General features: G+C 33.9%; 3 protein-coding genes across 4 annotated transcripts; 1 reads left to right on the top strand and 2 right to left on the bottom strand.

The window, feature by feature from the left end:
- The first annotated feature begins 1563 nt into the window (after positions 1–1563).
- On the top strand, positions 1564–9263 carry LOC132719234 (uncharacterized). 2 transcript variants are annotated; one of them, XM_060702989.1, is made up of 2 exons: positions 1564–1836; positions 7015–9263. In XM_060702989.1, exon 2 carries the CDS (start codon positions 7461–7463, stop codon positions 8949–8951), a length of 1491 nt encoding a protein of 496 aa, XP_060558972.1. In that variant the 5' UTR covers positions 1564–1836; positions 7015–7460; the 3' UTR covers positions 8952–9263. The 2 variants fall into 2 exon arrangements, with proteins under 2 accessions (XP_060558972.1, XP_060558971.1); XM_060702988.1 differs by having other exon boundaries at positions 1564–2093.
- An 87-nt stretch (positions 9264–9350) lies between these two features.
- LOC132719235 (uncharacterized) lies at positions 9351–16183 on the bottom strand. Its single transcript, XM_060702990.1, has 7 exons — positions 15994–16183; positions 15083–15199; positions 13821–13889; positions 13277–13401; positions 13049–13144; positions 11796–12645; positions 9351–10446 (listed from the first exon to the last, which is right to left on the bottom strand). Exons 1-7 carry the CDS (start codon positions 16077–16079, stop codon positions 10344–10346), a joined length of 1446 nt encoding a protein of 481 aa, XP_060558973.1. The 5' UTR covers positions 16080–16183; the 3' UTR covers positions 9351–10343.
- Positions 16184–21972: 5789 nt separating this feature from the next.
- On the bottom strand, positions 21973–23525 carry LOC132719231 (forkhead box protein F-like). The gene has a single exon (XM_060702987.1). It carries the CDS (start codon positions 23451–23453, stop codon positions 22281–22283), a length of 1173 nt encoding a protein of 390 aa, XP_060558970.1. The 5' UTR covers positions 23454–23525; the 3' UTR covers positions 21973–22280.
- Between the last annotated feature and the right edge of the window lie 343 nt (positions 23526–23868).

Raw genomic sequence — 23868 nt, 5'->3', positions numbered from 1 at the left:
TTAATGTACATAATAATCATGAGGGCAATTGTGTAATTGTTAATAGGTAATCTTGCAAACAATGATTGAACAGACGGGGAAATGGGGGGGGGTCGGTTGGGGTGGGGGGGGTTGGGGGGGTTTGGGTACTTGCAAGAGAAATATGCGCTTGTTCCGAAGACACCAACATATCAGCCACATCATTTATGTTTTACTATATACCGATTCCGCAATATTTTATATTACCAATTTCGCATTTGTTTGCTTTTTGTTCCGCAGAATTCATGTTTTACTACAAACTTATCAATTCCGTAGACGACAACATATACGATCTGTTTTACTATACCAGTTTAAGAGACGGCTTCAGATGCTTCTTTTACTATACCAGTTCCGGATATGACATCATTTACTCTGATTTACAATACCAGTCTCGCAGACGACATTTTATAACACATGTTTTACTGTCACTGCTGTTCTTCTCACTTCCCCCAATAGCGTGTACGTCGCTGAGTAGGCACAGGACATCAGCAGAAAATTTGAAGACTTTGGATGGCGAAAAAAAACAACTTGAACTGCTGACCAGCTGCCGGTGTTCTGACTAATGCCGAGGGGAATGGTCCTACAAAGGAGAGAGTCGACGACGATGGTGTACTAGGGTGCGAGAGCCCCTGTATACGTCACTTCTGTTTTACTTTATTTGTTACGGAGACTACATCATGTACATCCTGTAAATGTACAAGTTCCGCGTCTCCAAATTATAAAGTACTTATATGAGCCGCGTCATGACAAAACCAACATAGTGCATTTGCGACCAGCATGGATCCAGACCAGCCTGCGCATCCGCGCAGTCTGATCAGGATAATGCTGTTCGCTTACAAACCCCATTACAAGTAGAGAAACTGATAGCGAACAGCATGGATCCTGATCAGACTGCGCGGATGCGCAGGCTAGTCTGGATCCATGCTGGTCGCAAACGCACTATGTTGGTTTTGTCGTGACATGGCTCATATATGTTTTACTTTCGCATGCCACGATTACTTCCCTGTTCGCAACGCCAATAAATAAATCCTGTCTATCCATATGGCCACTGCTGTGTGTGCGTGAATTAAGACAGTGTGTCAATATTTTCCCTATCTCTTTTAAACATGAGAGATTATCTCTTTTATGATCAATGGCACGGGGAGAATTTTGTCAATAGCTCAAATGAAACGAATTGTAACAAATTAATATGATCGAAATTATGTCAGTTTGGCACACATTATGCCTTAAACCGGCATAGTTATAATTAAATATTTAAATATCGGCACACATAAGTTGATTCAATCAGTTAATTGTTAACTTTTTAGAAACGTTTTTTTTTCAGAAGCTAGATTTGATAAAACTTCGACACTTTCTTATCAGTTTAAATCATAAAGTTTGTATCAGACGACTAAATTGTTTTCAATTATCGGGCTATATGTGTCTGCACCCGATAAGCGCTTTATTTTGACATGCACATTTCTTACCTTTCAGATATATATAACCTATCCTTAATTCAAATGTATATAAAGCCATTTGTAAACCATTCAATAGATAACTTTTTCAAGCGCTTTTTATCACAAACCCGACTATAAATTTTACAATACCAACGTTTAGTAGTTTTATAAATTCAATAACGAAATTTTGAAAATATATTCGATTTCATTAATTTATGTCAGACGATACATAATAGGAACAAACGCTCTCGTGTAAGATGATCCAAAAGACAAATGGCGCAGAGATTTGATCGCGGTGGCGTTTAATGACCATCGATTGATTCTCAATAAAATAGGCGACAGGGAAGAATTGAGAATCGAGACCGTAAAAAGTGTTAAAGTGGTTAGTATATTATAATTCCCGGATCTATGGATATCGACAAAAGCAGACGACTTTGACAAATACTAATCTGCGGATTAATTGCTGGGTTTTTAATCCAAAACCTAGGAGAGGGGGGTTTAATCGTAATTTTTGGACTTTGGTATACATTTTTAAACAGTAATTGTTTATGGAATGCACGATGAGTTAGTATGCAAATTGTGTTAAATCAGGTTACTCGTGCTCAACATAATTAAAGGAGTTTTTGTGGAAATTATACTGTAAGTATGAACTTCTGTTCCTTTAGTGCTGGCATTTCCATAAACTTAATCTTCAACGCAAATAATTTTAAATTTAATTTTTTATCAAGTTACTTGTTAATTATTTGTTACTTTATTGTTCAGCATTACAAATACGTGCTAAGTGCTGTTTCTTATCCCTAGTAAAATAAATCGTGGTAAACTATTTCACCGTATTTTGATAATAAACATTGGTCGTGTCAAACAAATTTTACGATACATGTATCAAAGTACAAGTACTTAAAAACTTACATTCAAATTTGATATATAACGTACATGTATTCTCAACATTATAGTATAACTTTTATATATTAAATAATACAGCGATAAAGGTGTATTGAAAGGCCTAGTTGACACCTATTTATAGATTGTAAACTAATTTACATTGTACAATAAGAAAATAAATCTCAAATACAAAATATACGACTATTAGATTTTGAAACAGGAAAAAAAAATCGAAATTGATTTGGATTTGAAATGTGTAGAACAGAAAAAAAACCCGAACAGAATAGTTATACACAATATGTACATCCCTTACTGCTATGGGCTCAAACCCCATCAGGGACTTTGGATTCTTTCATGTGAGGAAGCTGTCCAGCTAGCTTACGGGGGTTCGGTAGTTCTACTCAGAGGCCCGTGCGTGCCCGAAAAATGCACAGAGGGTCACCCGAGACCTCCCTTACCAGTAAAGCTGGAAAATCGCCATAAAGACATTTTCAGTGTTTGGTGTGACGTTACACCAACCAAAACCAATGTGTACATCGTGCACATATATAAAATATTCGCGAATACAAACACAGTCATAGAAACAGTTTGGATTTTACAAACTACATGTATGTACAATAGTATTCTGAGAATGACTTGACTCATTCATAAGTCGAATTCTGCGATTTTATTGAATGTACTAAGTTTGTCAAGCGTATCTTTTTTTTTCAATACAATTAAGATATTTAATGAGCATATACATTTTATGCAATAATCCAAGCCTTATTAATCATTAAATAGCGTCTTAATTGATAAAAAATATTCATTTTTTTTCTTTACATGGCTGTAAAGATTTTACATTTATAACCTGTAGTACAGAGCAATTATTGAACGCAATTCTTGTCTAAAGCCAATCAACTGACCGACCGACCGACCAACCAGCCAACTAGCCAGTCAGCCGATCAACCAACTGACCGACCGACCAACCAGCCAACTAGCCAGTCAGCCGGACAACAAATTAACAAACCAACTATCTAACCACTCTAACACAAATTAATAGAATATGAGAAATTAATAAATAAAAATGAAAATATCTATCATATATAAAGTAAAGTAAAGTAAAGTAAAGTTATGTAAGTTAAGTAAAGTAAAGTAAAGAAAAGTGAAAATAATGTGAAGAAAAGTTAAGTAATGTGAAGTAATGTAAAGTAATGTGAAATAAAGTTAAGTAATGTTATGTAATGTAAAGTAAAGTAAAGTAAAGTCAAGTCAAGTCAAGTAAAGTAAAGTAAGTTAAGTAAAGTAAAGTAAAGAAAAGTGAAAATAATGTGAAGAAAAGTTAAGTAATGTGAAGTAATGTAAAGTATTATGAAAAAAAGTTAAGTATTGTAAAGTAATGTAATGTAAAGTAAAGTCAGGTAAGAGAAAAGTAAAGTAAAGTAAAAGTAATGTGAAGTATAGTTACGTAATGTAATGTAAAGTAATTAAAGTAATGTAAGTAAAACAAAGTAAAGTAAAGTTAAATAAAGTAAAATAAAGTAAAATAAATGAATAATCAAGATTGAAAATAAGGCTCCAAATGCCACCAAGCTTTTTTACGACTTTTTCAATGATATTGATTTATTTGATTTTAGAAAAAAGAACATGTACATGTACGTAATATCATGCACACTATCAGATTGAAAGAAATTGAATTTATTTTCTAAATAGAGTTCAACTGTCACAGTTTGAAATGTGTCTTTAAAAAGCCCGTGACTCCAGGTTCAAATTTTGATAAACCAATCTTAAATGAAATCTTCTTCGATCACTTTGTAAACTCAAAATCGCGTTACAGCTTGAAAATTTGTTTCAACATAAAGAAATTAAATAAGTTTCAATCATTAAAGTATACAGCTTATTTCAATACACTTAAAAAAAGTGTAAAATTTCGTTTTTAAAAATTCCCAACAGTTAATTGCGTTCTTTTGTAAGAACTTAGATGCTATCAATCCGTGTTTGTTAAATATTGAACTCTTAAATGCCCAGCGATTTAGTTAGGGACGACTTGGGTTGAGATATTAAACGTTTTAATGTAAACAAATTTCATCGTTTTAAAGGCTTTTGCTAAAGCCATGGTAAATTAAAATTGATAACAAGCCGGAAAGCCCTTACATTATTATCAGTCTGTTTAAAAAGAGGACATCAAAGTGAAATGAAAACCTATTACTGTTTTAGTCAATATAATGGTTTTAGTTATTAATAAAATGAACGTGTTTGAAAAACTGTTTGAAATTTCCATAACAAAAGAAAATAAATGTACACGCAATCGGGTTAAACATTTTAGCGTCCTTTTCAACGTACTCCGTAATTGTCCGGTATATTTAATGGAATGTTTTAGCATTGGATAAACTTAAAGAATGTCAGCCTAACAGCCTAAAGAAAACTAAGGATAGTGCAAACATGAAAACCGTCGGGAATGCATCAGTAGCACTTCCTTAGATCATTCCACGTCTTATTTCAATATAGTGATCTTTATTTTTTGTGAGTTAGCAGCCTAGCAGCCTTACAGCCTAAAGAAATCTAAGGATAGTACAAACATGAAAACCGTCGGAAATTAATTGGTAGCACTTACTTACATCATCCCACGTCTTATTTCAATATCGTGACCTTTGTTTTTAAAATATTTAACTTTATTCTTTTTTTCATTCTGACGTTTCGAAAGTAAAGTTAGCAGCCTAGCAGCCTAAAGAAAACTAAGGATAGTACCAACATGAAAAACGTCTGAAATTAATCGGTAGCACATACTTAAACTATTCCACGTCTTATTTCAATATCATGATCTTAACTTTTTAAAGTATTGAACTTATTTTTTTTTCATTCTGACGCTTCGTATTTTGTGAAGTTGGCAGCCTAACAGCCTGGCAGCCTAGAAGCCGTAAGAAAACTAAGGATAGTACAAACATGAAAACCGTCGGAAATTAATCGGCAGCACTTACTTAGACTATCCACGTCTTATTTCAATATCGTGAAACAAAATAAAAAAAAGCTTTTGAGAAATAAAAATCTAAGCATTTTGGGACATAATGAGTCTTCCATACTGTCCATAACAAATCGTCTATTTCACAAAATAGTTACCTGACTAAGTGCATGAATTTGACTTGTCGTAATGAAATTTAGACATAAAAAACGTGAAGCAAAATAAAAATATTTTTATTAACAGTTGTGGGTTAGAAAAGTGTATCTGAGAAGATTGCCCTCACAGTGTGAAATATACACACTTTAGAAATAACATTTAATTCATCGGCCGATGAACTTGTACAAGTAATGCAAATTGTGTCGATTCTTTAGCCTAGTAAATTGATTGCACGCGGCATTACTATTAATAAACATATCCCAGGCGTTGCAGTCAATATTTGAATAAAACGACGAAAAAGTGAATAAAACAAATTCGCATTTAAATGTCTCTGTACTCAAAACAATGCAAACAAATTATTAAAATTCATGATATATGTTTTTTAACATATAAGGTATTGACATGACTTAAATAATTATTTAATCGTTTATCAATTTATTTATATAAAAGTATTCAATAGGCAGTGTATCTTTTAAGTAACATTATTTTAAGCCGCTTAAACTTTTAAAAGTAGTTTCTTAACAGGGCTTAACCTCTAATTACATATTAAGTCGCGTTTTTAATCGTTTTTGAATAGCAGGAAAAAAACTTTCAAAATAGAGTTAAAAACTCTGCCTAAAACATATTTGTGACTTATGAATTGAAATTGTAACTTGTTTGTATGAAAACATTCTAAAAGGAATCGTTGATTGTATATCCGTATATACGCCTATGTGTTGCTGAAAATTTGTATTTATATAATTTTCATATCTTATTTAATGAAAACTAGGTTAAAGTACATTACTACACGGAATTTGCTGTATGTACCATTTAAATTCCAAATGTTACGTACTATTGTGACAATAGTATTGTCATTCTGCATAAAAAAAGAGGGTTTTCTGGTTAGGGCTATAGTCACATCGACACTGTGAGGTCATGCGGCGACTTTCCAACTTTTCTAAAGTAGGACCATCTAAGCTGCCTCTCCTTGTATTATTAAAAGCAAGTTCTGACACCCAAGTAGAACTACCGGTAGTCTGGTTAGCACTATAGGTAGAAGGTTGGACTTTTTCGTTGTCACTTTCATTGTAATAGATCATGAAATCCTTTCTATAGTCATACGCACTGTACCTCTGCTCTGGCATGTACAAAAGTTATCAAGATCAATTCCTTGCGAAAGTGAAGGCAACTAGTATTGGTAAATTACTTGACAGCCTGCCCAATAACGAAGCAATGGTTGAACTGTGCTCTGGAAAATTCTATGTGGCTTACTTCCGTGATCCGGGGTGAAAAACACTAACACCATCACAGCAGATAGAACCATCGACTTACCATACTAAAGCCAGGTATCTCCTACACATTAAAAATGTTATGTTTTTGGCGGGATTCAAACCCACAATAGAGAATCTAAATTTTCGTGTTATGTCACCATAGACGAGAAAATAACGTTTGTGTGCACAACGGTTTTACTTAATCTGACCAATGAAAATGATTCCTTTAGCTGTTTCTTCAATTGATTACTGTTCACCATAGAATTTTTAAACACAAAGAAACAATAAACGAAGTTCTTTATTTTTATGTGATCTGATATCTTTTTGTTTCTTCCAGATAAATCAGGGCAGTGGTGTGATATCAAATCATGAAATTTTCTTCAAGGAGGACCAATTAATATTTAATGAGAACGATAAAAACTTAAACTGATAAACGCTTCTGTTTCGACGTTCAATGTAAACTTGAATAGTTGAAGAGATACTTGAAAAAGGTGGAAAATACTCCGTTGTAGTAATAGTTTTATCCGGCGATGTCGCAATTCATCGTTGTTCAGTGATTGAAATTCATTAATAGTGGTATAATTCAATAACTGATCAAATCTAACTTTTCATCGGCAAACAAAATCCCCGTAGAGTTTGTAAATATTGAATTTGTTCATTTATAAATTTAATGGGAAATTATTGACCAAACTGAAACATCATTCGGATAGGACAATGATTTAAGATATTTTATACTTAAAAGGATATGTAAAAAATTCAGGTTGAAAACTTTAAGACATAACAATGTCGGTTGAAGTGAAAAACGAAAATTTATCGTCTGGTCATCTGATCGGCCAAAAGACAGATTCATATGGACTTCCGGTTCAAGAAAGTACTCCGAGGGGTTCTAACCCAAGGCAAATGTTAGGTTCTCCTAGTAAACAGTCATACGGCGTTCGTGTACCGGTGTTACGAGAAATAGACGGGAATTACCTTCGACAGAAGCCGGGGTCCTGCCGGTTTGATATAGTGGAGAAAGTAACAACTGTTATTAAACCAGGTGCATACGGGCCTGAGCATACTGAAGATGAAGCGATGGAATTAAGATCGCCAAAAACCTCTGAGGGCAATCAAAATAAACGAATTACCGTCACACGTCAGCCAACATTTCATTCCACATACTCAAGTTTTTCAAAGCACGATGATCATAAAGACAGCAGTGTGTTAGAAAAAATCGGACCATACCATTGGAATACTTGGGTTAAAACCGGTCGAGAAGGGGATGCGCGTGATGTCTTGTATAGAAACACATACTGTTTAGATCCGGAAAACGTACGTTACCGTACGTTGACATTACCGCGTATATCCACCTCTTCTTCCGCGGAAAGGCCATGGACTGTGGCGGGTGATGATAAACCTGTTATAACTAAAGCAGATCATGGAGAATACAACAAGGTCGTGACAATCGTACCCCAGCAGCCGAGGGGGACGGTAGTACGCTTCAGGGAATACATGAAACCTTCCACGTACACATCAGAAGGCCGCCCTTTTGCAGTAAAGAGCTACAGAGCAGGACCTGCTTTAAACGGTATCCCTACAACATTGAATGATGGATTTCCACTCATTCGACATGATTTTCGCCGACAGCCGAAGAAAACTGAAAGACCACTTAAAAGTGAAGGGCCACGATATAGTCTGAAAAGGAGTAAAGAGACATTGTTTAATAAACATATTCTGCCGGCGTATAAGCAAGCATTTAATAGAGATTATAGTTCAGCAGATACATTTAAGGAATACCTTGAAAGTCTGCAGCCCACTGCACAAGCTAACACTCCCGGAATGCACACACGTGCTTTGGTTTCTAGAAACACAGAATCACGTGAATTAATGAATTACCATAACGAGGCTCTGAAATCGGTATCAGACGTCAATCAACCACAAGGAAGTAATCCGACTATAACCGATGACCCTCATGAAATATCTGTAAACATTAGAAAGCAATTGAAAAATGACGATCAGAACTTGGATCAAACAGACGGTCAAAAGCCTCTTATGATAGATAATTTGTCGTCTGTTCATGGAAGCATTGTGCGCGCGCATAGTGATATACAGTCTGTCACAGTTCCACGAAGCAGTAGTATTGTAGAAGGTAAAAGTGTAGTTAAAATACCAGGCGTTGTGACCGAGGCGTCAAATGTGGAGCCCGAGAGTGGCGCAGTAGAATCAAAGTACCCGAAGGAGGAAGACGGCTCGCATTGTCCTGCAAATACTCCAACCCCCGACGACCAGCCTTAAATGTTCTAAACTCTTGCCACTTTCATCTTCCACTTATTTTTGAAAAACTGTTTTATTACAAAAGATATTGTCGATATGTTGTTCTTGTTATAAAGACATCTTTTATTGATTTACTTGTTATGCAACTGTTATTGTAAATGTGTTATTTGCTCAAATATCTGTGCTTCTGAATTGCAGTAATATATACATACTTTATATATACTATGTATACTAAATTTATGTTTTGTACAAGAGACAAATCTATTCATTTTACATGTTAAAAACTGTGCAAGGATGTGTCGTTGATGTTGAGACAATAAAATAAGTAAAATACTGTAAATTCACTTAATTTCGTAGGTATGACATTTCGTGGCTATGTCACAAAGAACACTTTTCGTGGGTTCTTAAGTTCGTCTACTGTTTATTTTTTTCAAAATGGAAAGTGTAAATAAAGTAATACAAAATAATCTGCCAGCAGACGAAATAAAATTTCGTTGGGTCTTAATTTCGTGAATTGGCCTTTCCACGAAAACCAAGAAAATTAGTGCCTCACGAATAATAATAATGATTTTGCATAAATGGTACTTATCTTACATGAGATAATTTTTGTGACTCTAGAACATAAACTAGCCATGCCAGTAGGACGATAGTACTGTCAACAATAAACGAGAGCTGTTCATAAGGAAACATCCTTTATTTCAGCGATGAAGGGAACACATTCCACAAAACTGTGAACGTCAACCATAGATGTTATGTTTCCGATCTATGAAGGACGGCCAATACGACTTAAATGTTTCACGCAGGCTTAATTACATCTAATCATCTCTCAATCTTACTTTTTATAATCCCACCGTTTGTTTTCTCATGTAGGAACTTAATGCGGATTTTCATGATAACTGTGATATGAACACATCTGCGTATGCTAAATTTTAATATATGTACTTCAATGAAATTTTAATATATGTACTTCAATGAAATTTTAATATATGTACTGTTGAAATCTGTCTAAGTCTATAGGTGAATTGGATGGGGCGTGGTTTTGGACAGTAACTCTTACATTACACCATGTATAGAAAAACTGTTTTAGGCTTAAACTTTAAAAAGTAAAATGTGTAAAAGTGAAATTGCCCTTTGGTTTTAATACATTCACGATTTCGGGTGCAATGTCTTAATGTCGCTAGAAATGATTGTTTGTATTAATATTTTCCCTTTTCTTTGAGCTAAGTATGCCATTCACGGAACTCATCGAGGCTGCAAAGAGCATACAAAAAGAATCTGGATATTGAACGAAAACAAAGAAGAGTTTTCTATTTTAAATGCTTTATAATGTTATATGAGCCAAAAGAATGTTATATGAGCCAAAAGAATGTTATATGAGCCAAAAGAATTAGAACTAAATCAGTAAATGCGATATCAGCGGAACACAGATGAACTATAACCGTGGAAATGTACACGTTTTGCATACCTTCTGTTATCACGGAGGTCAGAAACAAGTTCCGGGTGTTCTAAATGGTATCTGAAGGTGAAAGAAGCATAATTAGCATGATAAAAGATGCAAGGGAAAGTATATCGTTTTCCTGGCTACTATTGCTAGTATAAAGTGTGTGTTTATTTTCTCAGCTCAATAGAATAAAATTATTTTTTATGATAAAAATCTTTATTTTTTACACATTAAACTCATTTCATCTATCATATTTGATCAAAATTGAGTTGTTATGTCTACGAACAGCTTCGGGTATAGTATCAGTGTTGAAATGTGGAAAACATATACATGTATTTATTTGTTTGTCGTCTGCTACTGCAGGTGCGCGCATTTTAGTATGTACGTTAGTGCGAAGGTTTCAAGTGTATAAACACATTAATCTTTCTTTAGAAAACTAATCATTAAATTATGCGTAAGGTAATCTTTTGTTCAAGAAATTCCTGACTGTCAGAGGTATTTCCTTGACATATTTCGCTAAAATAGGTTAGACATGATCTTGGAAATATAAAATTAACTTCATATAAAATAAAAAATAACCTATAACAAATCAGCATAACTCCTGTCTGGCGCTGAAACCCAAATCCCGGTTTGAGAATAACAAAACACACACACGCGCGTACACGCATGCACGCACGCACACACGCACACACACACTTTCTGACCGTAAATGTTCACCTTATTGTCGTAAAATTATCATTGACTTGTATCCAGTAGCTTTTATTGACGACCTTCACTCCCTTACTATTTAATGGTGTTCTTTGCTTTGTTATCGAATATGTGAAATTACGATTACATAAGATGATACACGTATATTGTCTATTGTTTTTCTAATACGGCGCGCACCTGTATCACAATGACATACCTGTATAGCACCGGACAATCATATTGAATAAATGTTGCAGTATTTACTCTTTCACACTGATTCTTTACCAGAAGCTGTTGGTAGTCAACAGAGGTGTTATAATGATCAAACATAAAAGGTAAAATGACTTTGATATATAAAATGAAACATGCTTTATCAAGATACAAGCTGTTTTCACCGAAACGGGTCGTAGGGAAAAGAAAAAATACAACCGTTAAAAAAGTAGAAAGATCGAATTAGAGTTTTCATCTTTGAAAATATTTGATAAAAAAATCAAAATCATCAGAATGGAGCACCACATACCTCCGATTTAGTGCACAAAATGAGCATCCGGAAATAGAAAACCTGATTTCATGGTTTTAAGAGTGGCGTGTCTACGAGTCCAAATAAAGTAAAATAAGCGCAAAAAATATTATAAAATGCATTTTATACTTAACATAACTTTACTCTATTAATACCTAACCAAAAGTAAAAATTAAATATTTATATACCACAATAATAAATTATTTCAGTATTTTACCTTCTATGTGCATCAGTTTTTCGAGAGCTACCAATGATGTCTGTAATACAGGGTATTCGTAGATTGTTCTCATCTCTGTTAGTCCAGCTATTGAGAGATTTCTGCTTCCAAACTGGCTGGACAAACGATAAAGGAACTTCCTGCATGTAATTGTGTGCCCTTTGCTCTTTAGTCGACTCTTCATTTGCTCGCCATAATAACTCCCTTTGATCAAATGGAATAGGTTTATACTGTTGGGAAATTAGGTCAGACTCGTACTCGTGCTGTGCGTTCTGACAATAAGCAGACGACGGAAGTTTGAACCGATAATTATTTGTCAAGATTGGCGGTTCTTCAGTACAACATGTTTCTTTCAAGGAGTCTTGCCAAGGACCAAATGTATCTTTGTTAACAGCTTGGGCACACTCGTTTGTCTTGTCATCTGCTTTTGCGTTTTCTCCCTGTCCTTGAATAACACCTTTTCGGGTATCCATGCCTGTTTTATTCTTCATACATATACTACACGTATCATTTAAGCAACCACAAACCTGTGTTTGAGTCTCCAAGATTCCCGGACCGTTTGTCGTATTGAAATTGTTTTTATGTGCATGGTCAAGGTCATCTTTCTGAGCAGAAGTATTTTCAGTTTTACCGCCAACGTAACCAGTCTCGTCTGAATCGTATAGTTTAGACTGGAACTCGGCTAGTTTTGTCTCAAAGTCTTTGTTGCAACCGCCATACCAACAATAATGACATGGATCCGGGTGATTGTGAATCCGACTACAAGTAGGGGTTTCAATATAGCCATGGCCCTTAGAAAGGCGATACTGAGCGTCACGTTGTGCTTTAGCCATCATAAAGTCAGATGTATCTGGTACAATAAGGAATTATATAAACGTATTTAAAATAGATACAAATAATAAATTGATAAATAGATTTGGCAAAAATCATAAAATTGCAAAAGGGATATCATGATTTTTTAACCTGTAAGAAGGTGAAGTCGTGAACTGTAGAATAAGAAAAGTGATAGGGTGAATATTAATTTAGACGAACTCATAATAGAGATTAAAGTAATAGGAATAGCATCGAAACATAAGGCTATATGATTTGTGCGAGGTATGAATTGTTAACACGCGCTAAATGTTAGTGTTATACTATAGGCGCGTCAATGCAACTTTACCTTTTTGGGTATGTGATAAAGCAAATATATGAATAGGCATACAAGAAGCGTAATATATGTAGAAGAGTTATACATTATAAGTAAGAATATTTACCTTGAAATGTACTGCTGGTACGTGTAGTTCTATATAATCTTGTGACATTGTCTTCAATTGCTCTTCGTGTTGCGTCCCCAAGAACGCTCCGACCGTCTGCAAAATCATTTTTGAAGAAAATCTATTATACTTGTTCCCAAACATTTAATGAATTAAACTTCAAGCGTTTGTTGTGATAAGAAAATGTTTTATGGCCTATAGCAAAGAGGAAGGAATTATTATAAATACCTTGAAGTCTTGATGCGTTATTTTTCGGAAACACCTCCCATGTCGAGTCTCTCGGAACCCTTCGCCTGGCATTTGTGGAAGGATGCCTCAGTACTGTCAAATCTAGCTCATTTGGTTTGGGGAACCTTCACAAAATGAAAACAATGATCAAATAGGTCTGCAGTTATTTATGTAACTTATAGATTTAGATTGAGAATTATTTTATTATGTTTGTTTTAAATTTATGAAATTCAAACAAGTCAACGTGTGGCCAACAATATGGGTTGTAATTATTTTTGCCAATACGGTTTTACAAGATGCATGTACAAAAGAGATAGTATTTAAAGTTGTACGTACATATATTGCTAAACTAAGGATATTTTTGTCTCCTGTATTGCGCTAGGAAAATTCTACTAATGCAGTCATGCATTAAAAGTACATGTATAGGTATATATTTAGTGTCGTCATGATTAGAAAGAATCGTTATAATAGAAACGAGCGATTTTGACTTACATGTATTTATTATAATTATGACTTACAGTAATTTTTTAGAATTATGACTTACATGTAACCTTGATGTTTTAAATACTCCGGGTTATCAGGTATTGGGTGGCAGAAGTCATAGCTATTGCGGCTGAAAAAAACCCACTCTCTGTAACATCTGTTATTGCCTTTCTTTTTGTAACTAAAGTTACATTATACTCTACTGTATGCGTTTCTCGACATGAACATTGACAAAAAGGTAAAATAATCATAATAACCGTTAGTATATGACAACGTTGGTGATTTGATAATTTGATAAAAGGTGATATTATGGTAACTATGGTGATAACTATTATCATTGTAATGATGATGATGATGATGTTGTTGTTGTTGTTGCTGATGATGATGATGATGATTATGATGATAATGATGATGACTATGATGATGATGATATGATGATAATGATGATTGTAAGGATGTGGATGAGAGATGACTCTCAGTGGTAATAAAATATGATCAATTATTACTGTCGCCATTACTACTACTGCTACTGATGAAATAATAATAATAATAATAATAATAATAATAATAATAATAATAATAATAATAATAATATAATGTAATAATAATAATTAATATAATATATATAATATAATAATAATAATAATAATAATAATAATATTATAATAATAATATTATTATTATAATATTAATAATATAATATATTATTATTCTTATTAACATAATATTTTGCTGATGATTGGGATGAGAAAATTGCGGCAATATGATTGATGACAACGATGATGATTATATAAATGCAATGTATACGGATAATGGCAGGTACAGTAAGGACGATGATATGATTGATGATAGAACAAGTATATGATAATAATGATTGATGATAGAACAAGTAGAAAAAATATTTAAGACAAGAATTTTTAACGTCAGTTTTTCTGTTTTACTTATATTACGACACATGCATTTTTTTACTTGGGGGACATTTGCCACTTTTCGTGAAATGGCACTAACGTGTCACATTGAAGGTTCCATGATGACAGCCATAAGAACACATCTGCGGATGTTTCAAAATTCAAATTGTCATCATTTTTCATGTTTAAGTTCTAAGCAATGTTAAATGTTGAATTCTGCTTAAGCCGGTGCTAGCGGGTAACTTGAACATTCCAGTGCCGTCCATGGACAGGCTCGATCAAACCGAGCCTGCAACATTTACATATTTGCCGTGTTGGGCTTTCTTTTGGGATTCTGTTTTTCTCTTTTTTTGTTAAAAATAGAACAAAAAAAACTTCACGAATTAAATTAAAATAATGCATAAATATCACATACTATCTGGTATAACCGAAATGCGCTCGTCCATCATCTTCTCCCCATAGTGAACATCGTGAACGTCCTAAACCGGGGATGATATATCCTGGCAGGGGAGGTAAACTTTTACACAAGTCACTGAAAATTGATCGAGACATATATTATCATCTACTTTGATGAAATACAAGCAACCAGATGAACGCATTTGGAGCACGCCTCCGGAGTCAGGAAAAATAAGGCAGTGTTAAAGGGACTCCACTGAGATTTCTTGACGGGACTGGAAAAAATTTAGGTTTCTTGACATGACGGTACTAGAAATATTTTCCCAGATTTGTGTACTATTTGGTGTTAGTCCAGACCAATAACTTGTGTACAAATTTTCAGGTCATTCCCACACCGAGCTTTTCAAAAATGATTATTCTAATTGTGAAAACAAAAAAAAAAACCCACAAAATACGAGTTTTGTTTGTTTTTTTATTTATCTTTCTTTTTCATAATACATTGTAATATTTTGCAGATCTCAGTGCCCCAGCTTATCTATGTAAGAAATTTTAATTTCATGTTTTAGACTTTTAAACCTCAGTGTTTTTATTATAAAAAATAGATGTCTTATCTAGCTAGTCTGATACATAATTCTACATTCACAAAAATATTTCAAACTATCATTTCATTAGATACGAGAAGAAAAAGATGTGAAATTGTTACAAAATATATAATTTAAGACGTATCTCACATTATTTTAAGAATTAAGAATGCTTATTTATTAAATTTTGTAAAACATGATGACTGGACAATTTTGGCGTACAAATGAATCAGTAAAACAAGATGTCTGGCCGACTCAACTATTAATTTAATCGAATATGTGTGGCTTTAATCATCTCTTCATGCGGACAGAAAACTTTAAGGAAGAATGATTAATATACTCTACATACCCAATGTATGGCTGCGGTTCCTTGTAAGCACGAAACATTCCGTAGCTAATTGGCGACAAATGTTTTTGAACGGCACACGCCGTCATTTCTTACTCAATTTACAGCTCAAATTAATTTACTACAGCATTTTTATCTATTGAAATAGCAAAAAAATCGACTACAGCGCTTGCTGTATAATCGACGTAACTAACGTCATGAGAAATTAGATGTCAACGTCATCCTCTAACGTGACGTCATAATAGTTGTTCAGATTTACGAAAAACGCTACGTGACATCGGTCATCATACTGCTAATGATGCGTACGTAAACTGCGAGTTGTTTTTGTTGTTTTTTTTAAAGAAATTAAAACGTCAGACCAATGCAAAAGTGTTTAGAAAATTCGAGGAAATCGGAAGGATCAAACCTAGCCATTAGGTTTATTAGATTTATCAAAAAATGTTTGCAGAATAAAATGAACTTACATTGTGTTTTCAGCCCAACCTGTTGATTTAAAAATACATACGTATTGACGAGACGACATGAGTATCTATGTGTGATTAATGTGTTGAGCATATTTAAAACTGTCTGGGAAATAAATTTTGTTTACAAAAAATGTTTTTAAAATATTCAAAGACACGTTCGCTCCGTATTTCTGTTTAGGATGCATCCGCCGCCCGATTAGCTCAATATGTATAGCGTTAGGTTGTGAATGGGGCGACCCCTGTTGTGATTGATCATGAATCCTTCCTAAGGTCATTCGCACTGTACCTCTGCTCTGACATAAACAGAACCGAAAGTGAGGTAAACTGCTTGAAAGCCTGCCCAGGAACGATGCGGTGGCTGAACTGTGATCCAATGGATTCAAAATATCTTACTGCCATGATCCCGAGGGGAAACTACCAACTTCGACTGTGTTATAATTTTTGGACATTCTGAAAGAGGGTTTTGTTTGTGAACATCTCTCTTTTGACGAAAACTTGGCCTTTCCGTACGCTCATGAATATATATTTTTTTACATGTTAATCTTAAGTATATCTTAAGTATCAAACTTCGATATATTCAATCTTTTCTTTCCTTGCATTCTCCTTTCATCTAGCATTTCACCATAATTTACCTTAGTTTCCCTTTAGTGATAATTCAACAATCTATATTCTCTTATTCTTTGTTACAAGTACATTCAAAGAGCTTACATCTAACCGCAACATTTTTGTATCTTTATCTTGAAAATTATTTTTTACTGGAGAGGAATTAATATAAGTGTCGTTTTACTTGTTTTCCAATCCAGTCTGAATGACATTGTTGTGCAATGTTTGTAAATGTCATTTATGTACAATTTATTGAATAAATAAAGTTTAAACTAAACTACCAAAACCACCATCAGGGCATGCGAAATAGTTCATAATACAATTAGGTTTTAGTTCAGTTGTAATTAAAAATGAATGTTTCGGAAAGCTAAAACTTGTTTACTACGAAAGACCGGTGGGCCATTTTAACTTCACAATTCAGCTTCGTGAATTCAAGATTTTAACTTAATGAATTCTCGATTACAACTTCGTGATTTCGCGATTTCAACCTAATGAATTCACGATTTCAACTTCACGAATTAACAATTTCAACTTCATGAATTCACGAATCCAGCTTCATAATTTAATGATTTCAATTTCATGAAGTTGAAATCGCGAATTTGTGAAGTTGAAATCATTAATTCGTGCAACTGAATTCGTGAAAAATGAAATCGTGAATTCCTGAATTCTAAAGGACTTAGTAAATTGTGTTGGTATATCATTGGGGGTGGGAGTGGGAATATTGGCCATTTACTGCTGCTTGTATGTAAAGTATCAGTAAGATGGCAATGAGTAATGCGACATTGCTGAGTTACAGAAGCAGTCTTATTCAGAACACCTTGCCGATTGAACACAATCATCTCGGAAACAACAAGGATTGAACGTAGTTCTCACACGTCATTTTTTGCATAATAGGTAACAAGAGGTAATAAAAGAAAAAAAGTGTATTTTAATATTAGTGTGATTGAAAATTCATGTCTGGTAATTAGAGCAAAATTTAAGAATCGATGCAGAGATTAGGTGTACATTTGTATTTGTTCTTGCTTTTTATTGTATGTAGTGATTTTTTTCATCTGGTGGGCTTCGGAAAAAAAGTAATTTTACGAGTGACGTAATATCAAAATTGATGAACCGTCATTCATACTTTCGATTTGTAAAAAACATAATGATTTGCTAAATAAATATGCCCTGCACATTTTTTTTAAAATAACTTTAAATTTACATAATTTGTCGACACGATGTAGTTATAACTGTGACTGAGAGGTTGCCTTTGATGGTTGAAGCATAAAAATTGCAGCGACCGTTTATTTCTGAATGATAGGCGACTATTATGGGCTTGAATATCTAGAGTCTATGCATCTCTTGTATCATAGTTTGGGGACCTTTCTGTTGAAAACGTGTCAGAGTTAAATCGTATACATATACATGCACAGTGCGTTAACTGGAGTGCAGGTATTAGTTACCCGCACTCCAGAGCATTCCCATTGATTGGTTCGTTTTGTCTGGGGTTTACATATTGTGACGACAGAGAAAGGGATAGCGATAGAGATATCATATTTAGATGCTCGTTCATTGGTTCCTTTTTTCTGGGGTTTCATATTGTGTCGTCAGGGAACGTGTATTTATGTTTGACTATGATACAAGAGAGAAAGAACATCAAAACACTCGGCAATCCGATTTATACTCGGGGGCTACGCCCCCTCGTACAAATCAGATAGCCTCGTGTTTCGATGCTCTTTCTATTACTTAGCTCCAGCAGGTGAGGTGGTTTTGATCCCTGGTGTTGGTTTGGAGCAACCCGAAGTTAGCCCAAACCATCTTTCCTGTTTTGGGCCATATGACCTAATACTGTGCTGGTGTGCCATAAAACCAAACAAAAGGATATGATAAATAAACTAAGTTAACACACACAATGTTTCTCTATTCATGATTAAGTTGGTGTGAGATGAAATATATTCTTGATCTCTGTCGTGTAAATTGTAAGACTATACAGGAACTGTCGATGGATAAGTGTTCAAATCAAGCAACTCAGTTTAATACTTTTATTTATGATATGCACTTTTCATCTCATAATAATATAGCAATGTTAAACAGACTTTAAGAACAATAAAACAACAGTGACAAAGTTGATACTGACATGATAGTACATGTTTTTACATTTGTACTAATCATAAAAACAAAATAGTAACAAAATTGCTTGTAATCGGTAATAATGTTTAATGCCTTATAATAAAATGATTAAGAGATACATATATAATGTTTTATTAATTGAAAGAACATGTCCACCAATGAAAAGTTGTAAACTTATACTGCCGAAAATATAGACAAAAAAAGACAAAAGACAGATGGTTTTATATTAATATGACTATATTAGAGATATGCGGAAAGTGATTTTGAAAAGGTGTATCAAATGAATTACTTATGAAAACAAAATAATCCAAAACATTAAGAGATGACTGCATGACTGCGCATGCTCAACAATGTACATGTATTTACCGACATGTACGTAAGCAACTATTACCAGTTTTGTAATTAGAACTTCACCTTGTTATTGTTTTTTCCCATATCATCTTAAAGCGGTACATCTCCAAATTATTTAAATAAATCTTGAATAAAAAAATAAACAGGTTAAGAAAAATGAATTTATTGACGAAGAAATAAGCATATGTTAAGAATTCGGACGAAATTCTGAACTTTATTTTATTCCGTTACTAATGCAGTAACAAACAATTTGATTATTTTGACAATTTGTCGGCAAATAGTTGAATCACTTCATTTTTATACTTTACAACTTTACAACATTCATAAGAACTAATCTGGATGTATGCTGATATAATGAACAACATCATTAAAAATACTGATCATAATGTTTTTATCAAGATAATTTGCTTACAACAACGCATAAACATCATCTAAAATCTCAATAAAAAGTTAACTATTGCTTAATTAAAAAATGCATTTACTTATTTACATGAACAGGAAATAAATTGAGTTTGATACAAAAACTTTTATTATTGTACCTGTTGTTTTACACGGGAATCTGAATTTATATTAACTTATTTACAACATAATACTGAGTCAACTATAAATATACATAATCATTTACATTTAAAATTTAATTGCTAAACATTAGAAACAGCTATCAATCCATTGCTTCGACTTCGGGTTAAGTAACAAAACTAAAGTAGTGTCTCAAAGTAGTCCCTCATGTAAAAAAAAACAACAAAACTAAGTGGAGTCCCTTAACAACAACAAATTTTGGTGTATTGATTTGGGCCATGAAACACCTCACTAAATCTGTAACAATAAACTTTAAATTATATCAACAACAATATGAATTAGTATTTTTTATTAAAAAAAAATATGCCTTAGTATGAATATGGTATGAATGGAGACAATGAAAATAATTTTTATACCAAAAACAAAATGACCAGGTATTTTTTTTTATCAAATAGAATATGATTTGGTATGATTAAAGCAATAATAAAAAATATCTTAGAAAAAAGAACAATACTACTTGGTGATTTTTTCTTCAAATAAAAATGGCTTGGTATGAATCTAAACAATAAAATGTATATCTTTTTACAAAAAAAAATATAATAAAATGACTTGGTGATATGTATCAAATAAAAATAAAAATAATCATATCTTTTTACTAAATAACAATGTGGAACGATGATTTATTTTCAATAGAATATGCTTATGTATGAATTGATATAAAAATAATCATAACTTTTTATTAAAAACAATATGAAACTAGAGGATGCTTTTGTAAAAAAGCGCATGTCTCCCCCACTGCTGAGAATAACTGTGAATGGAAACAGGAATGGAAATGGAGATAAAAGAACAGAGTATATAAAACCAGACAACTGATATATCAATAATAGTTAAATGTCCTCACTGATAAGAACTCTAGTTATCATCCGGAAATGAGAAAATGACCAATGGTCACTGTGACCTTAACCTTTGACCTCTTGACCCCATAAACAAGAGGGATCATCTGCTCAATAAGACCAATCATCCTATGAAGTTTGAGGGTTGTAGGTCTAAAGGAACTCTAGTTATCATCCGGAAAGGAGAAATTAACCAACGGTCGCTGTGACCTTGACCTTTGACCTACTGACCATTAAAACAATAGGGATCATTTGATTAATAAGACCAATCATCCTATGAAGTTTGAGGGTTGTAGGTCAAAAGGAACTCTAGTTATCATCCGGAAATGAGAAATTGACCAACGGTCACTGTGACCTTGACCTTTGACCTACTGACCCCAAAACAATAGGGATCATCTGCTCTATAAGACCAATCATCCTATGAAGTTTGAGGGCTGTAGGTCAAAAGGAACTCTAGTTATCATCCGGAAACGAGAAATTGACCAACGGTCACTGTGACCTTGACCTTTGAACTACTGACCCCAAAAACAATAGGGATCATCTGCTCAATAAGACCAATCATCCTATGAAGTTTGAGGTCTGTAGGTCTAAAGGAACTCTAGTTATCATCCGGAAACGAGAAATTGACCAACGGTCAGTGTGACCTTGACCTTTGACCTACTGACCCCAAAAACAATAGGGATCATCAGCTCTATAAGACCAATCATCCTATGAAGTTTGAGGGCTGTAGGTCAAAAGGAACTCTAGTTATCGTCCGGAAACGAAGAATGGACGGACGGACTGACGGACTGACGGACGGACGGACTGACGGACGGACAGGGCAAAAACAATATGTCTCCCCCCGAGGTGGGGGAGACATAATTATGATTTATTTAAAATAGAATATACGTGAACAGTAAAAATAATTATAAATTTTTACTAAAAACAATATGGAATGTTGATTTATTTAAAAAAAAGAATATGATTTGGAACAATAAAAATAATCATATCTTTATAACAAAAACAATTTAAACAAATTTATTTCAAATGGAATATGCCTTCGGATGAATTCGAACAATAAAAATAATCATATCTTTTTACTAAATACAAAATGTAATGATGATTTATTTCAAATAGAATATGCATTTTTATGAACTGGAACAATGAAAATAATCATATCTTTTTACAAAATGATGATTTATTTCAAATACAATATGGCAAGTATAAACATACACATATAGCACAACACAAATTCTCATATCAAATCGTCATTTGAAGACATGAGTTCTGATATCCAGTTTCATATCTACCTAACACAATTATACACACTATAACTGTAGTAATGCTCTTTGTTCATGTGACCACATTTCGTTTACTTGCTCTGTCCATCACGTTTGCTTAAGTTTATGGCAACAGAAGGGTACCAATCACTAGAAGTTGTATTCTGTGGGATATGAGAGCTGCGGGGAACCATTCCATTATAATAAGACCACCACAAGTTTCTCATGGCAAGAATCTCTTTGGAATATGCATTAACGTTCATTGCTTGAGCACTGTACTGCTGCGGGTAACCATACTGATTATAGTCACGTGACCATTGATCACCAACAGTCATGGGAGTAGAATTGTAATAACTTGACCCATAGTATGTAGGATGATAGGCGCCTTGTGGGTACTGATATCCATAGTGTGGGTAATTGTAGTATGTCGTCTGCCTTTTGAATTCAGCTGTCGTCTGCTGTGCTGACGTCATTTCCTCGTAATGTTTACGTTTAAGAGATGGCCTTTTGTCAATAATACTAGAATATGCACTATCATAGTCAGATACTGTGCTCTGTGGAGTTGGAACAGAGTCGTTTCTAGCGTTCAGAAAGTCAGACACACTTCCGGTAAGTGATCCGGAATCACCTTGGAAACATGGTTTTGGTGGTAGATTAATGTCTTTTTCCAAATTGTATTCATTTGAATCATCAAAAGGAGGGAGGCCAAGCTCATCCTGTAGAGTGAATTTGTAATGTTGATACTTTGGTCCTTTGGCTTGTCGATTAAACGTGTAATGTTTCACATACTTTGTGTTGACTTTCCATACAGACGACACTGCCGATTCTTGATCATCACTTTTGTGTAGTTTGTAGAAACATTTACTGTTTGAGAGAGCATGGCGGACACTATTTTTCCATCCCGTATACTCGCCTCTAAAGAAAGGAAACATCTCCATAAGTTTATCACGAATGCCAGCAAGCGTAAGTTCTTTCTCCTCAGAATTCAAAATGGCGACTATAATCATTGCTACGTATGTGTAAGGGGGTTTGTCTTCTTGTCGTTTGTACACATTTGGATCATCACAAACTTGGCCTTGATCTGTGGATTTCAACTGAGCGTCCGTGGTAAATGTTGGATATAGCGAGTCACTTACATTAGATCGGGGTGGATTTTCTGTTTCCAGCGTTTGATGTGTAAATGTGATGTTTAGGCCTACATCTTTTGCGGGTGTAGAATGACGTGGACTATAGCAATTACGTTCAGTACCAAGAATATTGTCCATATCAAAAGATCGATTAGTAATCTCTTTTATTTCACCGGAAATGACGTCTATTTCAGAAGATTGGTTTGCGTTGTAGGTCAGACACTCACATTGATATTTCCATAGACTTACATTATAAGAAATGGTCCCTTATCCTACCTTAAAATTCAGTTTTCATGCTAAAGAGGTATTTTTTCTAGCAGAATGAAATGCCTGACACATAAAAATGTTTCTGTTATATAGGGGTAGCCGACCAAATTTTTTGCAAATTGACTTCAAAGAGGATTACCCCCCATTTCATTGAAATTTTCTGCTGATCACAGGACTGACATACACTTTTTATAAATGCAAATATCCAAGTCAAAATTATCACAGAGACTCATGAAATATTTCATTTTCTTCAGAAAACATTGTAGTGTTACTTTTTAAATTAGTT

This window comes from Ruditapes philippinarum, unplaced genomic scaffold, assembly GCF_026571515.1.
Source record: "Ruditapes philippinarum isolate M1 unplaced genomic scaffold, ASM2657151v2 ctg69_1_1_1_1, whole genome shotgun sequence".
In the NCBI taxonomy this organism is placed as follows: domain Eukaryota; kingdom Metazoa; phylum Mollusca; class Bivalvia; order Venerida; family Veneridae; genus Ruditapes; species Ruditapes philippinarum.
The sequence above is the reverse complement of the archived record's forward strand: the minus strand, read 5'-3'. Positions and strand labels throughout refer to the sequence as shown.

Coding starts and splice junctions, on each gene's coding strand:
- LOC132719234 (XM_060702989.1), top strand. CDS start 7,461: ATGTCGGTTGAAGTGAAAAACGAAAATTTATCGTCTGGTCATCTGATC.
- LOC132719235 (XM_060702990.1), bottom strand. CDS start 16,079: ATGACGGCGTGTGCCGTTCAAAAACATTTGTCGCCAATTAGCTACGGA. Junction 13,402..13,820: donor TTAAAACATCAAGGTTACAT/GTAAGTCATAAT, acceptor CATTTTGTGAAG/GTTCCCCAAACCAAATGAGC. Junction 10,447..11,795: donor AAAACTGATGCACATAGAAG/GTAAAATACTGA, acceptor TTTCACCTTCAG/ATACCATTTAGAACACCCGG.
- LOC132719231 (XM_060702987.1), bottom strand. CDS start 23,453: ATGGACAATATTCTTGGTACTGAACGTAATTGCTATAGTCCACGTCAT.